This window comes from Sprattus sprattus (assembly GCF_963457725.1).
Source record: "Sprattus sprattus genome assembly, chromosome: 1".
NCBI lineage: Eukaryota > Metazoa > Chordata > Actinopteri > Clupeiformes > Clupeidae > Sprattus > Sprattus sprattus.
Window position 1 is genome coordinate 13,926,491 of NC_137920.1, and position 20,686 is coordinate 13,947,176.

Consider the following 20,686-nt stretch of genomic DNA (forward strand, 5'->3'; position numbering starts at 1 on the left):
GGTAGTCCAGAGTTGGAACTAAACCTTGGCTGAGAGACTAGATAATCAGTCTTGTTTTAAAATGATGTGTGCCTATGAGTGCATCACGCCCATATTCTGTCTGGACTGGCCCCCAAAAGAGCTTACTGCTGGAAAAGCATGAGTTTAATTTTGAGCACATGTGTAAGCACGTTCATATGCAACACGGTCATATTTGCCAAGGACAAAAGCATGTGCTCAATACCATAACCATTTTTTGCTGAAGACAATTATGAGTAGAGTTGTGTGGTGATTAACAATGTAATATCAAACAATTATAATTATAATGGTTTTCAACACAAAAATACATTTGTGAATTGCATGACATTTATTTATGCACACACACTAATGCAGAAGGGCAAAATATTTGTTACAAATACTTACGATTTTTGCACAGGACTGTAAAATCACAAGCTTTCTTGTAAAGCTCCATATTTCTCCTATTCAGGTCTAGTGAGACTTTATCAGTACTGCCAGGATGAGTGCCTCTCCGGAGAGAGAGGAGGCTGCAGGTCACAGTAAGACACTCAGACCAGAGTCTACACTACACAGCGGTGTGACCATGAAGAAGGACAAGGACATGGATGAATCTCTAAAACTCAGTGGTGAACCAGCACATTCTGATGTTAGGTGAGTTCAGAAATGGATGATCTATGAAGAACCCCTGCTGCGTCATAGCGGGTAGAAATGCTCTAGAAACATGTGAATACATCCATTTAGAATTTTCCTTTGTTTGAAAAAATGTATTGATACTTAGTGTCGCTGTATTGATAATTAAGTCTTAGTCGAAATATCACATTTCATCACCATCCTAAGTTGTTGTCCCACCACTAGATGATACGACACAGTAACCATGCATAATTATGGAAGGACATAATTTACATTTACATTTAGCAGACGCTTTTGTCCAAAGCGACGTACAAGGGAGAGAACAGTCAAGCTAAAAACAATAAAACCTGCTGTAACAATAAATCATACACATCATACACATAATATATTATACCCATACGCATGTATGCATGTAGTCCTGTTTTTCTATGATGATTGTATATGTGTGCTCATGGCTCGGTCCGTCTTTCAGTATTCATTCACTTGCTCTCTCAACTCATCTCCAGCTATTGCCTACCTCAGTCTCTGACGTGTAAAAATCAGTTGCTTGATTTATGAAACAACAACCTAATTTTGGTTAAAGTGTTTTTGTTTCATTTTTTATTCCCAGATCAAAGGCACAGAGACCCCCATCTCCAGTTCCCAGCTGTGTTTCCATGAAGAGTGATGGGTCCTTGTTTGAACCTCTGAACTTCAGCAGTGGACTAGCACAGTCTGAACCTCAGTGAGTTATCATCTTTCAGATTAGTGCAGGATTTGTGTAACTCAGAAGAGATGAATGTAGTATTTGATCGTTGTTTTGTTGTGTGTTGAGTGAGTTGACTGCCTGCACTGCCTAATTGAGCAGAACTCCTAGTCGATCTCAAGGAAATGGCAAAAATAAACAACTTAATAGTATGTGGACTCACCGAGCAATTCATTTTGAATACAACACCAACAGAAGATTTTGCTCACCAACAGAAGAAGTTGCCTGATTGTCACGTGTTTACAGTATGTGTGTGTGTACCCAACTGAGTCCCCATACCCTAAGCCAGTGGTTCTCAACCCTTGGGTCGCGACCCAAATTTGGGTCGCCGGAGTTTCTGAAAAGGTCGCGAGACCAATTCTAAATGTAAAACCTTTTTTTCAAGCCATCCTCCCTCTGTCCATTAAGGAATCCCTGCCCCCAGTCCTGACATTATACTACATAAGCCGGTAATGGTTTTGCATGTAGGCCTATCTAACGATAACATGTTCGAACATTCAGCCAATCAAATTGGCATATAAAATATTTCAAATGTATGCAACATGTATTGCGCGATAATATGCTCTGATATGACCGGAGAATGTCTATAGGCAACTAGTGTAGGCAAAAAGTCAACAGAGTATCTTCGTGTAAAACGAGTACCAGCTCAGATACGACTTCTTCTGAAGAACCAAAGAGGGAGTTTTACAGGCGTGTGACCCGGTATTTTTTAAATATGGATTTACGTATTGCGTGAAGAAGGGTGAGCACCCGCCGTTGTGTGTGCTATGCAACGACTGGCTAATGAAAGCCTGAGGCCTTCGAAATTTTAGATACATTTTGAAACAAAGCAGGCCAACTATAAAGATAAAGACTTTTTTTAAAATGTATGAGCCAAAACCTCGAGGCATCCCAAAAAAAACAAAAACATTTTAACGTGCCATCACTGTTTAGGAGCAGGCACTGCGTGCATCCTATCTGGTCTCCTACCGGCTAGCTCAGAGCAAAACGTCCCATACGGTTGCAGAAGTTGCCATCGTTGTGCACTGCACTCATAGGTGAAAAAGAAGCAGCGAACTTAAAGACAATTCCCGTGACAATCGACACTGTTCATGTGAGGATATGTAACATGTCAAATGATGTTGAGCAGCAGCTCACTGAACGTCTCTGCGCTTTTGACTATATCGCCTTAAAACTCGGTGAATCCACAGACGTGGCTATCCATGCCATTCTCTTGGTTTACGTGCGGTATGTGCGGAATGATGACTTTGAAGAGCAGTTCTTTTTTAATTCAGATTTTTTTTTCTGCAATGGACACATACTTTAACTCAGTCAGCTCTCCTGGTCAAAGTGTGTTGGTCTGACAACGGATGGGGCAGCCTCGATGACAGGAAAACTTTCAGGGATCTCATTTACTATTTGAACATGTCCATTTCTCATTAAGTTGAGTTGAGCCTGTAAGTAAGGATTTCTCATTGAGAAAATCAACATAAGTCCTGTGATAAGTGGAACATGTTAGTCCATCTCTGACTAAAAAGGTGAACATGTAAGTCAATGGATTCTTCTTAAGAAGTTGAACATGTAAATTCATAATTTCCTATTAAAAAGTTGAAAATGTATGGCTTAAGTCCATTTTTGTTCAAAGAAGTTTGGAAGTCAATGATTGCATAACTGATCCAGACTTTTAAACATTTGCATGTGTTTTCAATGGTAAAACAGTGGTAGATTATTAAGCCTAGCAGTAGTGGTAGTAATCATAATAATACAATAATAATACAATTGTTAAACTATTGGCCTGATGATTCATGCTGATTATTAATTGTTGGGTCGCAACTGCACTGGTCTCTAAACATTTGGGTCATGGAGCAAAAAAGGTTGAGAACCACTGCCCTAAGCACCACTCTTCACCCTTTTCATACACATAATAACGTAAACGTAAATACAATATTCATTTCCACTGTTATGCGGATAACACCCAGCTCTACGTTTCCACCAAACCCACTTCCACCTTCCCACCCTCTTCCCTCTGTGCCTGTTTACAGGAAATCAAATCCTGGTTTTCTTCAAATTTCCTGAAGCTTAACAGTAAAAAAACTGAGGCAGTCCTCATTGGCTCCAAACACACCCTCACCAAACACCCCAGTTTCACCCTCACCATAGATAACTCCTTGGTTACCCCCTCTCTTCAGGTTAAAAGCCTGGGTGTCGTCCTCGACAGCACCCTATCATTCAATACCCACATCAACAACACCATCCGATCTGCCTACTTTCACATCCGCAATATCAACCGCCTCCGCCCCTCACTCACTCCCAACACCGCCGCAATCCTGCTTCACTCCCTTGTCACTTCCCGCCTGGACTACTGCAATTCCCTTCTCTTTGGTCTCCCACACAAACTCCTCCATAAACTTCAACTGGTACAAAATGCTGCTGCCCGTATCGTCACTAGGACGCCATCCATCAGTCACATCACCCCCCTTCTACATCAACTCCACTGGCTTCCCATTAAACACCGCATAAATAACAAAATCCTCCTCCACACATTTAAGGCAATCCATAACCTCGCCCCTCCATACCTCTCTGACCTCCTCCACATCAATGTCCCTACCCGGTCTCTCAGGTCTGCCTCCTCCATCACCCTGACCGTCCCACAAGCCCATCTGTCCACCATGGGATCCAGAGCCTTCAGCCGCTCTGCCCCCCACCTCTGGAACTCCCTCCCCCCTGACATCAGGAACATTGACCTTAACTCAATTGCTCTTTTTAAAACACAAATCAAAACACACCTGTTCAAGCAAGCCTATAGCCTGTAAAGTTGTTGCTGTATTATGTATAATTCAATGTTTTATTCAATGTTGTAAGGCGACTTTGGGTGTCTTGAAAGGCGCCCTATAAATAAAATGTATTATTATTATTATTATTATTATTATTATAATATATCATACCCAAACGCATGTGTGCATGTAGGCCTTTTTTTTCTATGATGCTTGTTTATGTGAGTGCTCATGGATCGGTCCGTCTTTCAGTATTCACTTGCTCTCTCAACTCATCTCCAGCTATTGCCTACGTCAGTCTCTGAAGTGTAAAAAACAGTTGCTTAATTCATGTAAAAATTACAAATAGCTTGTGTCAATTCTTTTTGTATCACTTTTTATTCCCAGATCAAAGACACACAGACCCCCATCTCCAGTTCCCAGCTGTGTTTCCATGAAGAGTGATGGGTCCTTGTTTGATCCTCCTTCCTTCAGCAGTGGACCAGCACAGTCTGAACCTCAGTGAGTTATCGTCTTTCAGATTAGTGCAGGATTTGCGTAACTCAGAAGAGATGAATGTAGTATTTGTTCGTTGTTTTGTTATATGTTGAGTGAGTTGACTGTCTGCACTGCCTTATTGAGCAGAACTCCTAGTCGATCTCAAGGTAATGGCAAAAATAAACAACTTAATAGTATGTGGACTCACCGAGCAATTCATTTTGAATACGACACCAACAGAAGATTCTGCTCACCAACAGAAGATGCTGCCTGATTGTCACGTGTTTACAGTATGTGTGTGTGTACCCAACTGAGTCCCCATACCCTAAGCACCACTCTTCACCCTTTTATCTGTGTGTGTGTGTATGTACATTGAACAAACAGAATGGTTATGTAAATAGATACATTTGGAATTTTTCCTTTGTTTGAAAAAATGTATTGATAATTAATATCAATGTATCGGTAATTAACTCTAAGACGAAATACCACTACATTGCATCACCATACTAAGTTGTTGTCCCACCCCTAGACGATACGACCCAATAACTATGAAAAATATGGACAGACATCATACACATAATATATTATACCCAAACACATGTGTGCATGTAGGCCTGTTTATCTATGATGCTTGCATATGTGTGCTCATGGCTCGGTCCTTCTTTCAGTGTGCACTTGCTCTCTCAACTTATCTCTAGCTGTTGCCTATATCAGTCTCTGACGTGTAAAAATCAGTTGCTTAATTTATGTAAAAACAACATATAGCTCATGACAAGTGTTTTTGTATCATTTTTATTCCCAGATCAAAGGCACACAGACCCCCATCTCCAGTGCCCAGCTGTGTTTCCATGAAGAGTGAAGGGTCCTTGTTTGATCCTCCTTCCTTCAGCAGTGGACCATCACAGTCTGAACCTCAGTGAGTTATCGTCTTTCAGATTAGTGCAGGATTTGTGTAACTAAGAAGAGATGACTGTAGTACTTGTTTGTTGTTTTGTTGTGTGTTGAGTGAGTTGACTGTCTGCACTGCCTAATTGAGCAGAACTCCTAGTCGATCTCAAGGTAATGGCAAAAATAAACAATTTAATAGTATGTGGACTCACCGAGCAATTCATTTTGAATACGACACCAACTGAAGATCCTGCTCACCAACAGAAGATGCTGCCTGATTGTCACGTGTTTACAGTATGTGTGTGTGTACCCAACTGAGTCCCCATACCCTAAGCACCACTCTTCACCCTTTTATCTGTGTGTGTGTGTATACATTGAACAAACAGAATGGTTATGTAAATAGATACATTTGGAATTTTTCCTTTGTTTGAAAAAATGTATTGATAATTAATATCAATGTATCGGTAATTAACTCTAAGACGAAATACCACTACATTGCATCACCATACTAAGTTGTTGTCCCACCCCTAGACGATACGACCCAATAACTATGAAAAATATGGACAGACATCATACACATAATATATTATACCCAAACACATGTGTGCATGTAGGCCTGTTTATCTATGATGCTTGCATATGTGTGCTCATGGCTCGGTCCTTCTTTCAGTGTGCACTTGCTCTCTCAACTTATCTCTAGCTGTTGCCTATATCAGTCTCTGACGTGTAAAAATCAGTTGCTTAATTTATGTAAAAACAACATATAGCTCATGACAAGTGTTTTTGTATCATTTTTATTCCAAGATCAAAGGCACACAGACCCCCATCTCCAGTGCCCAGCTGTGTTTCCATGAAGAGTGAAGGGTCCTTGTTTGATCCTCCTTCCTTCAGCAGTGGACCAGCAAAGTCTGAACTTCAGTGAGTTGACATTTCAGGCTCTGCAATGTACAAATCAGTTAATTAATGTAAAACCAACATTCAGCTTGTGCCAAATAGTTTTGTATTTTTTTTTATCTCAGATTAACCTGTCTGTACAGAAGCGCCCCCTATAGCGATGAAGCTGATACAATAATTTACGTTGTATGTAGCAACACAAATAAAAAACATTTAACCATAAACAGCTGGATTTTCCAGTTAAGCACTAATAATGCCACAAGCACCCATAATATCAAATGTCAGTGTGCACCAGTTCTCTAGATATTGTGTTTACTCGAAACTGGAAGTGCCCACTGCTTTGTTACAGTTTTGATGCCTCCTCACTATAATTGTCCATTTAAACATGCTATCTTTGCCAAAATGTCTTATTTTTTGTAATGGAAAAATCGTTATCTATCCAAACAACTAAATTATGTCACTGGAGATTATAACTGAGGGTTTTATCGTGGTTTATTTTTGTGCTCACGTCACAGCAACAAGCGTGTCTCCATTTCCCATATCATACAATCTCAAACTTTTCGTATTTTTCACGGCCATGACAAATATTTTTTTTCCGAAAACATACCTGAATAAGGGAAGCCATAAGTCTCCTTTACTAAACTGTGTGGTTATAATTGGCCACAGTACATTTTATTTCTCATTCTACGTTTTATGTAAAGTACACAATTGATGTAAAAGTGTACCATTTACAAAAACGGTTGTTCCGCCCATCCAGGCATTAGAAAGTGATTGACAACTTTTTTATCCAATAGTGCACATTCTCAGGTTTACAATGATACGTCTATTGTCTGTCTTTGAGCAATGTAGAAGCCTGATTGGATCATGCGTAATTGCTCTGACCATGATTTATGGCTTGTGCGTCATGAGGCACGACCTACTGCCAAGCGACTCTACCTGTGGCGATTTTCTGTACTACTTGTGTTTGTATTACAACTGAGGAAGACTTGAAGACATAGACACTTCAAGAAGTCTTGGAGATCCTGTCCAACAGTGAAGACGAAGACGAAGAAGAAGTTACTCAAACTAGGGACAAGGATAATTTCTCAGACGGCGCGAGCTTAGATTCTTCGGATGAAGAAAAACTAACAATTCAGGTGTGCTGTTCCTCTGTCTGTGCTCAGTCAACTTGTCAGTCTTGACGTTCAGATGTTGCACCTAAACAAGCTGTATCATACACATGATCAAATAAAGACTTGACATTCGACAACAAGATACATGTTACCTAGCAATCATCATTGAATATCTGCATATGACAAAAATAACAAAGAAAATAAGAAAGTATTAATTTAATTGAATCACTTTTTTAAAGTTTCTATAGTCTATGTAGGATAAGCGTAAAATTGTGTTTTAGATTGCTACTAACTATTTTCCCCGAAAAAATTATGAAAACCATGATTGACACAGGTTTGCCATTTCGAGGGTATAAATAGCATAAGGTATCCGGAAGAATCCAAACCAAATTCATCGTTGATCACAGTCACATTAAACTAGCAACACTCTGACAGTCATATGTCCGAGAAAAGTAATGAGGCAGGGCCTGCTTTGCCTGCGAACCCTCCGCGCTGGCTGCATTGTCTATAGATGCATCCCTGGCACACATACACATTTTCTAACACAGGGCAGAAACACTCATTTAAAGCCAACAGCAAATTAACAAAATACAGCTCTTTCAACCACAAATAAGAGATACATAACAGAAACTTCATGCAGAGGCTCTGGCCTAAGAGCCCCCTGAGCTCTCGGGCCCCTGGGCCTGGGCCCGGTAGGCCAGTTCGGTTATCCATCCCTGGACATGAATGCTGTGCAGCTGGGACTGTGAACAAGACTGATGAGCTGGGAGAGTGAGTGAGTGTGCTGAAGGGGGCGTGGCCGGAGCCGATGTCAACGCAGACATGACAGCATTTGTGTGTGTTTGTGTGTTTGTCTAAGAGAGTGTGTGTGTGTGTGTGTTTGTGTATGAGAGTGTGTGTGAGTGTGTCTGTGTGTGTGTGTGTGCTTGTGTGTCTGTCTGAGAGTCTTCCTTTTCTTGTTCTCGTCTTATTCCTTCCTGCTGGCCACTATTGGTATCTTTTTTCTGTTGGGTTTGTTGTGTTTGTGTGAAACAGCAGAAATACTCTGGTGTTTGTACACAGTACAGTCTTAGAAGCACACATATCTGCTCGGACTGAGCCATAAACAATCCAGTCAATCAACATGTTGCTCTTGGAGCACAGAAGGTGTAATATGATTGGCTGAATAGTATCATTAAAAGTAGTAATGACCCTTACATATGATGAAATTGTGTAATTAAAGTATCTGAATGTTCTGTTTTTGTAGGGTTTGGAGGGCTGATCTGACCCAGGATCAGTCCATGTGTGGAGTTGATGACTCCTTCACTTCTGGACACAAACAATCAAGTGAGTAGCATGATAGCCGCATTAATGGAACCCATGGATGTCAATTAGCAGTAATGTGTTGTAATAATGTAAACACATCTGCAATGTTGGAAGGGGCTAATAAACTAATATTTTAAATATTTTAAGTATCGCCAACATTATATTGTGTTTACTAATCAATGGCAAGCAATATTATTATTGATCTTACACATGATACTAATCAATTTCTTTGTTCATGTTTTTTCATGATTATACAGCTGAAGTCCTGAGGAGAGTTATAGGGAAGCATAAAGCCAGTCTGAAGAAGAGATTTGAGAATATATCTGAAGGCATCATCAAACCAGGAGCTGAGACACCCCTCAATGATATCTACACTGAGCTCTACATCACTGAGGGAGAGAGCGAAGGGGTGAATAAGGAACATGAGATTTGGCAGGTAGAATCAGCATCCAGAGCGCACACAAAAGAAGACACACCTATCAACTGCAATGACATCTTCAAGCCCTTACCTGGACAGGAGAAGCACATCAGAACTGTGATGACCAAAGGTGTTGCTGGCATTGGAAAAACAGTCTCAGTGCAGAAGTTCATTCTTGATTGGATAGATGGGGTAGCCAATCAGAACGTAGACTTTATATTTCCCCTTCCTTTCCGTGAGCTGAATTTGGTCGAGAGTGATCAGTATAGTCTCCACAAGCTTCTGCTAGATTTTCATCCTGAACTGAAGGAGCTGAAAGATGTTGAAGAATTCAAAGACTGTCAGGTTGTGTTCATCTTTGATGGTTTGGATGAGAGTCGATTACCTCTGAATTTCAACCAGAACATGATATCTGATTTAAAACAAACATCTTCAGTGGATGTTCTGATGACAAGCCTCATTCAAGGAGGTCTGATTCCCTCTGCACATGTCTGGATAACCTCACGACCAGCAGCAGCCAGTCAAATTCCTGCTCAGTGCATCGATCAGGTGACAGAAGTACGAGGGTTCAATGACCCACAGAAGGAAGAGTACTTCAGGAAGAGAATTAGTGATGAGAGTCAGGCCGGCAGAATCATCTCACACATTAAGAAATCCAGGAGTCTCCTCATCATGTGCCACATCCCAGTTTTCTGTTGGATTGCAGCCACTGTACTTCAGCAGATGCTGGACAAGACTAAATACATTCCAAAAACTCTGACTGAGATGTTCATACACTTCTTACTCATTCAGACCAGAAGGAATGATCAGAAGTATCAGAGTGGAACTGAGACAGATAGAGAGAATCTTCTAAAATCTCAGAAAGAGATTTTACTGAAGCTTGGAGAACTGGCTTTTGAGAATCTAGAAAATGGCAATCTGATGTTTTATGAGGAAGATCTGAAGAAGTGTGGCATTGATGTCAGTGAAGCCTCAGTGTACTCTGGCATATGCACTGAAATCTTCAAGGAAGAATCTGTGTTTCACCAGAGGAAAGTCTACTGCTTTGTGCATCTGAGCATCCAGGAGTTTTTGGCAGCTGTGTTTGTGTTTCACTCTTATGTGACTGAAAACCTTAAGGTACTGAAATCTCTTGTCAGTGAAGAACATAGAGATAGACCCAGTCCATCTGTTTTATCATCTCTTCAATCAATGCTGGGCTTACAATCTAACGACCATCTACATGTGTTACTTAAGAGTGCAGTGGATGAGGCTTTGAAGAGCAGGAATGGACACCTGGATCTTTTCCTTCGCTTCCTTATGGGCATCTCTCTGGAGAGCAATCAGAGACTTTTGAAAGGTCTACTGAACCACAAACACAGCACCTCAAAGAGTGTCAAGGAAACATGTCAATACATTAAGAAGCTCAACAGGGAAGATCTCTCTCCTGAACGATGCATCAATCTTTTCCATTGCTTATTTGAAATGAACGATCATTCCATGCTCGAAGAAATAAAAAAATATCTGGAGTCACCAAAGAACATCGAACAGAAATTGTCTCCTGCTCACTGTTCAGCCCTGGCCCACATGCTTCTGATGTCTGAGGAGGTGCTGGATGAGTTTGACCTGAAGAAATACAACACTTCAGATGAGGGACGCAGGAGACTGCTCCCTGCTCTGAGATGCTACAGAAGGGCACGGTGAGTTTCTAATGGAGATGGATAAATGACTGATTATAGTTTTGATGTCACTGTTATCTACTGCTGACTTACAGTATGAAACATGAAAGATTCCAGTAGATGCACAAATGTGTCAGAGACATGAAATAAATATTCCATTTTCACTGCAGCACTTTGGTTGATAACTTGGCATGAAATGACACTTTATGAGAGGTCGGCAATAGGCGGACCGCGGTCCGGGTCCGGACCCACCTACGTTGTCGCCGGACCAAGACACAATTGCAAAAGAATAATAAAACTAATAATACTAAATATACATATACATAATTTTGACCAAGCGTTTTTAAAAACTGATGTTTGGGTGACTTTTATAAACCCATTAAATACATTAAATTAACCATAACTTTATGGTAGGCTATGTTTTTGTTTAAACTTTATAATGCCAGTAGCCAATCAGATGATAGCCTACTCTACGCAGCACGGGCTCGCTGTTAAAGCTGCGACCTGTGGGACTAGTGCATACACGTGCTGCAGACCAATTGACTGAAGAAAAGAGTGTGTGTGAGTTGAGAGGGAAAGCAAAGCAAGATTCATTGCAGTTTGCGGTTGAAGAGAAAGATGGCATGCTCTAAGAAGAGAAAGGTAGACAGCGATAACCAAGCTTTCAAAGAGGAGTGGACAGACGTGTTCATGTTCAATCTGCCTGTGCACAGCTGGAAGCCTGTGTGCCAGATATGCTCTGAGAAGGTGGCACCTGTCAAAAGCAGCAACGTGAAACGCCACCACGATATAAAACACAAAGAATTTGACCAAAATAACCCTCTTAAATCCGAACTGCGAGCACAGATCTACCATCATCCTGACTAATTAATTCATTGCCCAACAAACAACTAGCAAACGAGTGCATGAGTTCTGTAGCTGAAACTTTGCTAGAGGGAATATGCTGGACACTATTTTAATGTTAATATGGAAAAAAAACATAATAAACACTGTTGAAATATTATTGAAATGTAGACCTTCATTTGATCTGATAGTCAGTTGTTGACCAAACAGAAACGTATCCTACTAGCGCCTAAAGTACTTATATTGGCTAAATATGCCCCTGAATCATAATGCACACCTTGACTGTTGGTACATAAAACACATGCAGTCCTATATCAGTAAAATCAACGGTCATAAAAAATGTGTGAAAGAACTCCGGACCCAAGCTTGAGGACAATTTTTGAAACTGGACCTCTTAGAATTTTAATTGGATTTTGGATTGGATTGGTGTTGATCCGTGTCGGGTTGTGTTGTGTTGTGTTGCTGTCTGTCTGTCGACCGAAAGCCGGGGGCCAGAGGGAGTTGGCGGGGGGTTCATGTATCGGAGGTCAAAGGTCACTGGAGGTGGGGGCGGGGTGGGAGGGAATCACTTTTTGGGAGGGATGTACGCTTCCAAGAGCTGCTTGGAGAAGGTGTTGACTTTATCTGACCCTCGCACCTCGTGGGGCAATAGGGGCAGTTTGACGATGTGGAAATCTTCGTACAGGTCCTCCATCTGGTCCAGGTACTTGGACTGTATCTTGTGTCGGGCGTCGGGCGTCTGCTTTACATTATTGCATTGCTTACATTTAAATGTAAGCTTGACTTTTAGCAACTAAGTCTGCCCTTTGATAACAGCAGAGTCAGGATTCACAATTTACAATTTCATTGTCGGGGCTTCAGAAAAAAACCTTTGCGTTATGGCAGTAAATTGTTTACAACATCTACCAACCGTCGGGTTACTGTAAAAGGTTCACATGTTCATCAAACCAACTGCGTAAAGCAGTAGTAGAAGCATATTTCGGCCTCAGAGTGGTAACTGGTCTGAACTGAAATGTGGGTTTTCTTGGAATTATCTACTAATCTAGTTATTTCCAAATGAGCCACTGTCTCTCAGTGAGGCCTACTGTAAAAAATGATGTAGGTGTAAAGGCCGAAATATGCTTCTACAACTGCGTTACGCAGTTGGTTTGAAGAACATGTGAACCTTTTACAGTAACCCGACGGTTGATAGGTGTTGCAAACAATTTGCTGCCAGGATGCAAGGTTTTTTTCTGAAGACCCGACAATGAAATGGACCAAAAACCTTGAAAAAAGAAAGATGGTGGACCAAACTCCGTAGATGCTCCTATTTGTACATACAACTAGTTTGTCCGTACCTAACCCAGTATGCCACCCAACTGCTGGTGATTTTACAAACCTTGGTGATTTCCCAATTAACGGGCCTGCCGGCATGTGTGGTGAAACCACTACGGATGATCCAGGACGCGGTGGCGCGTCTGGTGTTCAACCAATCAAAGAGGGCACACGTCACCCTGCTACTAATTGAGCTCCACTGGTTGCCTGTAGTTGCTTGCATTAAGTTCAAGTCACTTATGCCTGATTAAAGAGTGATTGCTGGTTCTGCTCCCACCTACTTACATGCTCTTGTAAGGGCAAAGGTTACCCCCCAGGATGTTGCGCCCGTCTAATGGGCACTGTTTAGCACTGAGGTCTGTGCAAGTACGGCAATCTAGACTATTCACATTTGTAGTTTGACACTGGTGGAACGAGCTGCCTAGCACTACCGGAGCTTTTTTTCTATTTCTTATCTAAAATTGTATTTATTGTTACACTAGGTCTCTACTGTTCGTAGCTTGATTGTTCTGTCTCTTGTACGCCGCTTTGGATAAAAGTGTCTGCTAAATGACTAAATGTGATGTAAATTTAATATTTTTCCTCTAACCTTTCATTATATTGATTTCTCAGGACACCTTCAGAAAGGCAATGCTGTTTTATAATTCCAGAGTAATATCATGTCTTGTGTCACTATGTTTTGCAGACTTGCTGAATGCAAACTCACAGATAAGTCCTGTGAAATTGTGGCTACTGTTCTACAGTCGCCAAACTCCCTGACAGAGCTGGACCTGTGCAACAATGACCTGGGAGAGTCTGGATTTCAGCTTCTCTCTAATGGACTGTCTGGTTCCCACTGCAAACTGCAAACATTAAGGTTGGTGTTATACATGTCCTAATTGTCATTCATTTTCTGATTATTTCTGTAACCCTTAACTATGGTTTATGTTTTATGAGAGTAGTGATAACCAGACTCTGCTGACATTGCAGACTTTAAGATAATATATTTTTTGTCTGCTTACTTTCACGTAAGATTCTTATCCAATTTCTTCCTGTTCATTTTGTGTCTCTCATCCTTCTTAGAGTTTGGTCTGTTTTTCCCCATCCCTCCAACACCTCTAACAGAGGATGATGGATGAATGGGAAATTATGGATTTTAAGGGTCAGATACAATTATATTTAATAAAAAACATCACAGACATGATATGAAGATAGAGGAAATGTGCTCATTATTAAGTACTTCAGTTAAGCTTATAATAACCATGACAACATAACAGTATTATCACATTTTCTTTTAAATGTACCAGTGAACATCTAACCCTACCATCACTGTGCTGGGGTGTGAAATAACATTGTCTATAGACTGTTCAAATTAAAAATATAACTAATCCATCTAACTGATCAAATGTCTTCTCTTTAGCAGCCTGTTCTTTGTGTGAACAGGCTCAAAATATACTCCAGTGTTTCCAGCCATTAAACACATTGCTTCAGGAGCATGGAAGGGAGAGGAGTGTAAAATGATTGGATGTTGATCTAAATTATCAACAAGATTTCACAGGAATTGTGGACCCTTATTTTACTTTTCACTGCAGAAAGGCAATGAATGGGTTCCTTATGGCATTCAGCCATTAAGAATGTTGTAATTAATCAGAAGTTAATGGAAAAATAGCATTAACTCTTGTTATGTGTTTCTGTTGATTTAATCTCACCTGATCTACAAAAAGGCCTGCAGCCTGACTCTCAGTGAGGCCTACTGTGGAAAAGTATGTATGAATCTACGTAGTGAATAGTGTTATGCCATGGTAACTATCAGTGCAGGAAACATAGGTTTTCTTACATTTATATGTGTGTGTGTGTTTATTTGTGTGTGTGTGTGGATTAGGGATGTATCTATATACATGTGTTAGAGGAAAAGAAAAATAATGAGATGGAAACAACTGCTATTTACCGTATGTAGCCATCAGCCATAATACAGTTCTGGAATAGAATGGAATGGAATTCTGAATAAGGGTCCACTAACAGTCAACCAAGTTTGTCATTTTTGAATGGCAAACTTTTTTAGTTGTTTCTTGTTATTCCATGTTCACCAGTAAGAAGGGGGAGGGGTATTCAAAGAGAGAGATGAAAAGAACAGTATGAGATTTGCATTTCATATTAAATCAAGATGAGGTTTTGAAAGCACAACAACTGCATTGTAAATTAATATTAGCATAGATAATGCAATGTTTGCTCAATCCTACATCATTTCCCAAAGATTCAGTAGAATGCGAGCAACCTGTCATGGCTTCTATGCTTCACACCCCAGTACCCTTCAACTCGCAGGAGATGATGAGCTGTTTGGAAAGGCAAAGGTTTTGTCTGATCACTATGACAGGGACATTGCGCCCATGTTTCCAGCGCAACTCCTATAGTTCACGTCATGCTTTTGAAGCAGCGATCTCTCAGCAGTCATGAGTGCAACAAATAGCAAAAGCTCAGATTTTTGATAACCACTCGGTTACCTCAGCATTTGGCGAGGTATGTGCACGGCTCTGCTATTGTTTCTTAGCTTGTTCATCAAACATTATATGTCATGAATGTCATGTTAAATTTAGAAGTTAATTTTTAAAACTTGTGGAAAAAAGAAAACTAAACTAGTGTACGCATCAATGAACTGAGACCTGTAGAGGAATGTGAGGTGTGTTTTACTCCTTTTTAAAGGCTGCTGTGGACATTAATATGAGGGAACTGTGAGGACTGTAGACCATGTTTGTGTATTAGTATGCCATTACAGGACACCTTCATAAAGGCATTGCTTTTCTTAATTCCAGTAAAATGTCGTCCTTGTGACACTATGTTTTACAGACTTGCTGAATGCACACTTACAGATAAGTCCTGTGGAATTGTGGCAACTGTTCTACAGTCACCAAACTCACTGACAGGGCTGGACCTGAGTAAGAATGACCTGGGAGACTCTGGAATTCAGCTTCTCTCTAACGGACTGTCTAGTCCCCACTGCAAACTGCAGATATTAAGGTTGGTGTTTTACTTAAGCAAAATAGTACGAGTGGGAGTGGGCTAGTTAAGGGATAATCCCACGGGTGGTGTTCGGCCGTAGCCACCGAGGCCGGAGGCCGAGTGGAGTAGGATCAGTAGTATAGATCTTAACTATGATTTATACTATTATTTTGAGCATACTTTCGGCGCCGACACAAGTGGCAGCCTTTTCAAGTAGCTATCTTTTTGTGTGTCTTTTTAGTTTTTATAAGTTTGTTTGTCCTGTTTACACTTTGCTTTTCAAAGGCACTGTGTAGATACCAGAGGTGTAAAAAGTACTGAAATGGTGTTCTCAAGGAAAAGTACAATTACTTTGATGAAATTTTACTTAAGTAAAAGTACCCATCTAAAAATCTACTCAAGTAAAAGTAAAAAGTAGTTCATTTAAAATGTACTTTAGGTAAAAGTTACTTTATTACTTTCAACAACTTGATCGGGGCCGCTCCTATATAGTGCAAAGAAGGACAAGGGGTCATGAATCCAATACAAAAACGAGTTATTTGTATTTAAAGGAAATCTTAAGAATTATAAGTGCAATGACATTAAACATGTCAAACATTAAACATTAAATGGTTAACACAATGCTGCTGCCCCACTGTATATTTAAACTTTGGTTACTTTACTTATGTCTAGCATTAGTGTACAAACTTCTTTTTGCGGTTGATCAGCAGCTGATTTTCAAGGTGAGTAGAGTTCATCCGGGCTCACTTTGCAGTGAACAGCAATCCAGCGCAGCTGAAGAGTCACTCACAGGTGGCTGAGGCAGGTAGGCCAGTATTGAGTTTCAGGGACAGTTTTTGATATTCTGAAAGGAGTTCAGCAGATCCATATTGACTGAGACACGCTAGGTACCCTTTTAATTCTCCTGTACCTTCTTGACTTCTGGAATCATGCCGGCAAAGTTTACCCCATACCAGAAGAGCTGGTGAGACCGTACCGTGTAACCAGAGCTGGTGCGTTGGTGAAGGCTAGGCACCTGGAGAAGCCATGGAGGTTCAAATCAGCTATTCCTTCGTGTGTGATGGGGAACGTAAACTTGCTGGCCAACAAGACAGATGAGCTGGCAGTATTGGTGGTGAACGTGAAGTTGTACAGAGAGTGCAGCTTACTGTGCTTCACGGAAACCTGGCTAACCAGCAAAATCCCGGACCTCAACGTCGAGCTACCTGGCTTTATTACGTTGAGAGCGGACAGAGATCTTCAGCTAAGTGGCAAAGGGAAAGTGTCAACATTAGGTGCTGCAACCCAGGGCATGTGACTGTAAAAACATGTACAGGGCCCTACTCATTCACAGGGTCACACACTCGACTTAGTCATCACTAAATGTGTGACTGTCTCTTTAGACATTAAGGAGCTGGGTGTCTCTGACCACAGATGTATTTTCTTTAATGCCTGTCTGCCTGCCTATAGCAAAACCACCTCTTTGGTCACTTCTAAAAGACTACTTAATGACAATACTAGTGCTCTTTTTGAGCAAGCACTCTTAAAGGTCACTAACCCATTAGAACAGACAGCAGATGGCCTACTAGATTATTTTAACTTGGTTATGACTCAGATAATGGATGAAATTGCTCCATATAAGGTCAAAGCATTATCTGGTAAACAGAAGGCACAGTGGATGAACAACCCACTGGTCACTTCACAAAAAAGGGAATGTAGGAGAACAGAAAGGAAATGGCGCAAATCTCAACTCAATTGTGACAAAGTCCACAAAGAAATGCTCTATAAATACTACTCAGTAATTAAGACAGCATGAGAATCCTACTTCTCTAACATTATCAACAGTAAAATAAACAATACAAGGGCTCTTTTCTCTACTATTGACAAGCTAACCAACCCCTCTTCTCAGCTTATACCCGGATTTTTCTCTAATGAAAAATTTAATGAATTTGCAACATTTTTCACTCAGAAAGTTAGCAACATAAGGAACCAAATAACCTCCAAACTGCATGTTGCTATACATGCTGAGATGCCAACTAGTAAGGATGATGCTACAACCCTGTCCCACTTCAACTCCATTAACTTTGACACTCTTGAGAAAACTGTGCGAAGTCTAAGGGTACTGCTGTGACTGTAAAAGCCCAGGGAATTCTTTCATGCCATTGTTGATTGTGTTAACATCCCTCCACGAGCAACGTTCAAAATTGCGTGTCACACCATCTACTGCGTTATCCCTGGGCTCCAAACTCAACATCCCGAGGCCTTCATTGTAATTTCAAGGGACTTTAATCATGTAACTCTGGACTCAACTCTGCCTGCTTTTCACCAGTTTGTGTCTTGCCCAACAAGAAATCACAGGACATTTGACCTAATGTATGCTAACGTGAGGGACGCATAAAAAGCCACACCACTTCCTCCCTTAGGGAAATCCGGAACTGGTCTCCTGAGGCAGAACTCTTCAGGGACTGCTTTGAGTGTGCTGCAGGACTCTTTTGGGGAGGACAATGAAGGGGCCACACACTGCACTGCTGAGTACCTGAATTTCTGTATGGACATTGGCGCTCCCACTAAAATGGTGCGCTGCCTCCCTAACAACAAGCCCTGGATAACCTGCAATGTAAAATTTCTCCTCATCATAAAAAAGAGGGCATTCAAAGAGCGGGACCAGGCAGAGCGGAAGCGCATACAAGGAGAGCTGAAGACCATGCTGAAAGAGGCAAAGGATTCATACAGAAGGAAGGTGGAGCAGAAGCTGCAGGAGAACAACAAGAGAGAGGTGTGGGATGGTATGAAAACCATCACAGGCTGCAAGAAGAGCAGCAGCACTGTTGAGGGGAATGTGGTGAGGGCAGACCATTTTTACCACTTCTTCAACAGGTTTGACAACCATGCCACTGGTGTTAATGCCTGTCTGACACCTACTACTAGACCTCCCCAACCAGCTGCTGTTACTTGCTCACTGCATGCCACAACCCCCTGGCCCTCTTGACCCCCGGATCCACCCCTCCCCCTACTCTGACCACAGCCAATTTGCCCCCTCTCCAACTCTCCACAGCTTCCTCAGGAGAGCACACAGCGTCATGTTCTTTTATTTCTCCAGTGCCTTTAACACCATTCAGCTCCTCCGACTGAGTGACAAGCTTGTGCAGATGTGTGTAAACACCTACAAATACTTAGGAGTTCATCTGGACAGTAAACTGGACTGGTCAGCCAAACAAGATGCAATCTACAAGTAGGGTCAGAGCCAGCTCTACTTCCTGAAGAGGTGAAGGTCCCTCAATGTCTGCGACAAAGTCCTGTGCATGCTTTAACATGTATAATGTAAAAAAAAACTTTATTGTAATTGAAGGGGGTTTTGCAAGGCGTCTGAGCCAACTATATAATGTAAGCATGTTGGCAAGGTGACTACCCACGAGTGAAACAGCTTGCTAGCGGCGTGATTGGTTGTTGACAAATCTTAAATCTCACTTTTGTAAGTGAATGGTCAACCATAGACTACATTACCCACAACTCCCTTATCACATTTCATTCCTTATCTACATTTCAGTGACCCCACATTGGTCACGTCAAAGTGATAAAAAAAACTGCAGAAAACGTACGACAGACGTATTTGAGCTTTCATAACACAGGCTAAATGCTGTATGTATTTGCAAACATTTTAGGCTTACATCTATGTTACTTTAGATGCATGTGATGAGGGTCGAGATATTTCAAACCTTAGAGGTATACGTTTGCTGTGTATGGAAGGCAGTCGTATAAGCAGAACACAGCTGTCGGACTGTTTTAAGCAACTGATCTACACTTGCACAACTCAGATTGGTTCATCTCAACCTATCCAGATACTGTTACAACTGATGGGATAATATGCTAGATTGAATACAGTATTAAAGCGGTGAAAACTCATACGAGGTTGTTTGTCAATGTTTTTCACAAATCAGTCACAGTGTGAACTTACTTGAATTGTAATAAGCTAGACAGTTTAAAGGTTACTTAGATCACTTTAGGTGATTCCTTATCATAAAAGATCATAAGTGAATGGTTGGCTATATTTCTAATAGGTGTATGTATAACATTTTAAATGCAGATTATTATTTTGCCATTTGTATTTGATTGGCCTTATACAATGGTTATGTAATTTGTATCAAAATAGTATAGTCTTGAATATTTTCACCTGCTGTTTAAGCAAAATAGTATGAGCGCAAGTGGGGTAGGTAAGGAATTTTTCCCACGGGTGGTGTTCGGCCGGAGCCACGGAGGCGTCCAACATCTTGGTTTGGAATTATAAGAACTTTGAATTAACGGTTATCATCAAGGCACTATAGAATGTTTCATCGAGGAGTGATTTATTATTAGCTGTGGAAAGTCTGAGTTGGGTTGTTCTGGGATAATCCAATTTATGGAGCGTCACTCGTCCAATCAGAAACAGCTATATAACGCGATAGGACCCAATTGTTAAATAAACTCTAATAATTCTATCAGTATATTTTTAGAAAGTTATTGTGCGACTGGAACATAGAAATGTATTGCAACAACGATATCTTCTAGCCACTTGTTGCTGAAAAACCATTGAAGCTGACATTGTATGTCTGAAGAAACTTTTAAAATGGCATGAATGCAAATGTGGCCAGGCAATCCATAATCCAATTTATGGAGCGTCACTCGTCCAATCAGAAACAGCTATATAACGCGATAGGACC

The 20,686-nt window shown here is 40.9% G+C and overlaps 1 protein-coding gene across 1 annotated transcript in view; it reads left to right on the forward strand.

Moving 5' to 3' along the window:
• Positions 1-496: 496 nt before the first annotated feature.
• LOC308367650 (NACHT, LRR and PYD domains-containing protein 3-like) overlaps positions 497-20,686 on the forward strand; it is a gene marked incomplete at both ends in the record, with an annotated part of 25,222 nt that continues 5,032 nt past the window's right edge. The window contains 9 exons of the mRNA XM_080841627.1: positions 497-648; positions 1,238-1,351; positions 4,513-4,626; positions 5,405-5,518; positions 6,295-6,408; positions 8,743-8,822; positions 9,059-10,898; positions 13,720-13,890; positions 15,858-16,028. Of these exons, the coding sequence (XP_080697753.1) occupies positions 497-648; positions 1,238-1,351; positions 4,513-4,626; positions 5,405-5,518; positions 6,295-6,408; positions 8,743-8,822; positions 9,059-10,898; positions 13,720-13,890; positions 15,858-16,028 (2,870 nt within the window). The remainder of the gene's footprint in view (positions 649-1,237; positions 1,352-4,512; positions 4,627-5,404; positions 5,519-6,294; positions 6,409-8,742; positions 8,823-9,058; positions 10,899-13,719; positions 13,891-15,857; positions 16,029-20,686) is intronic.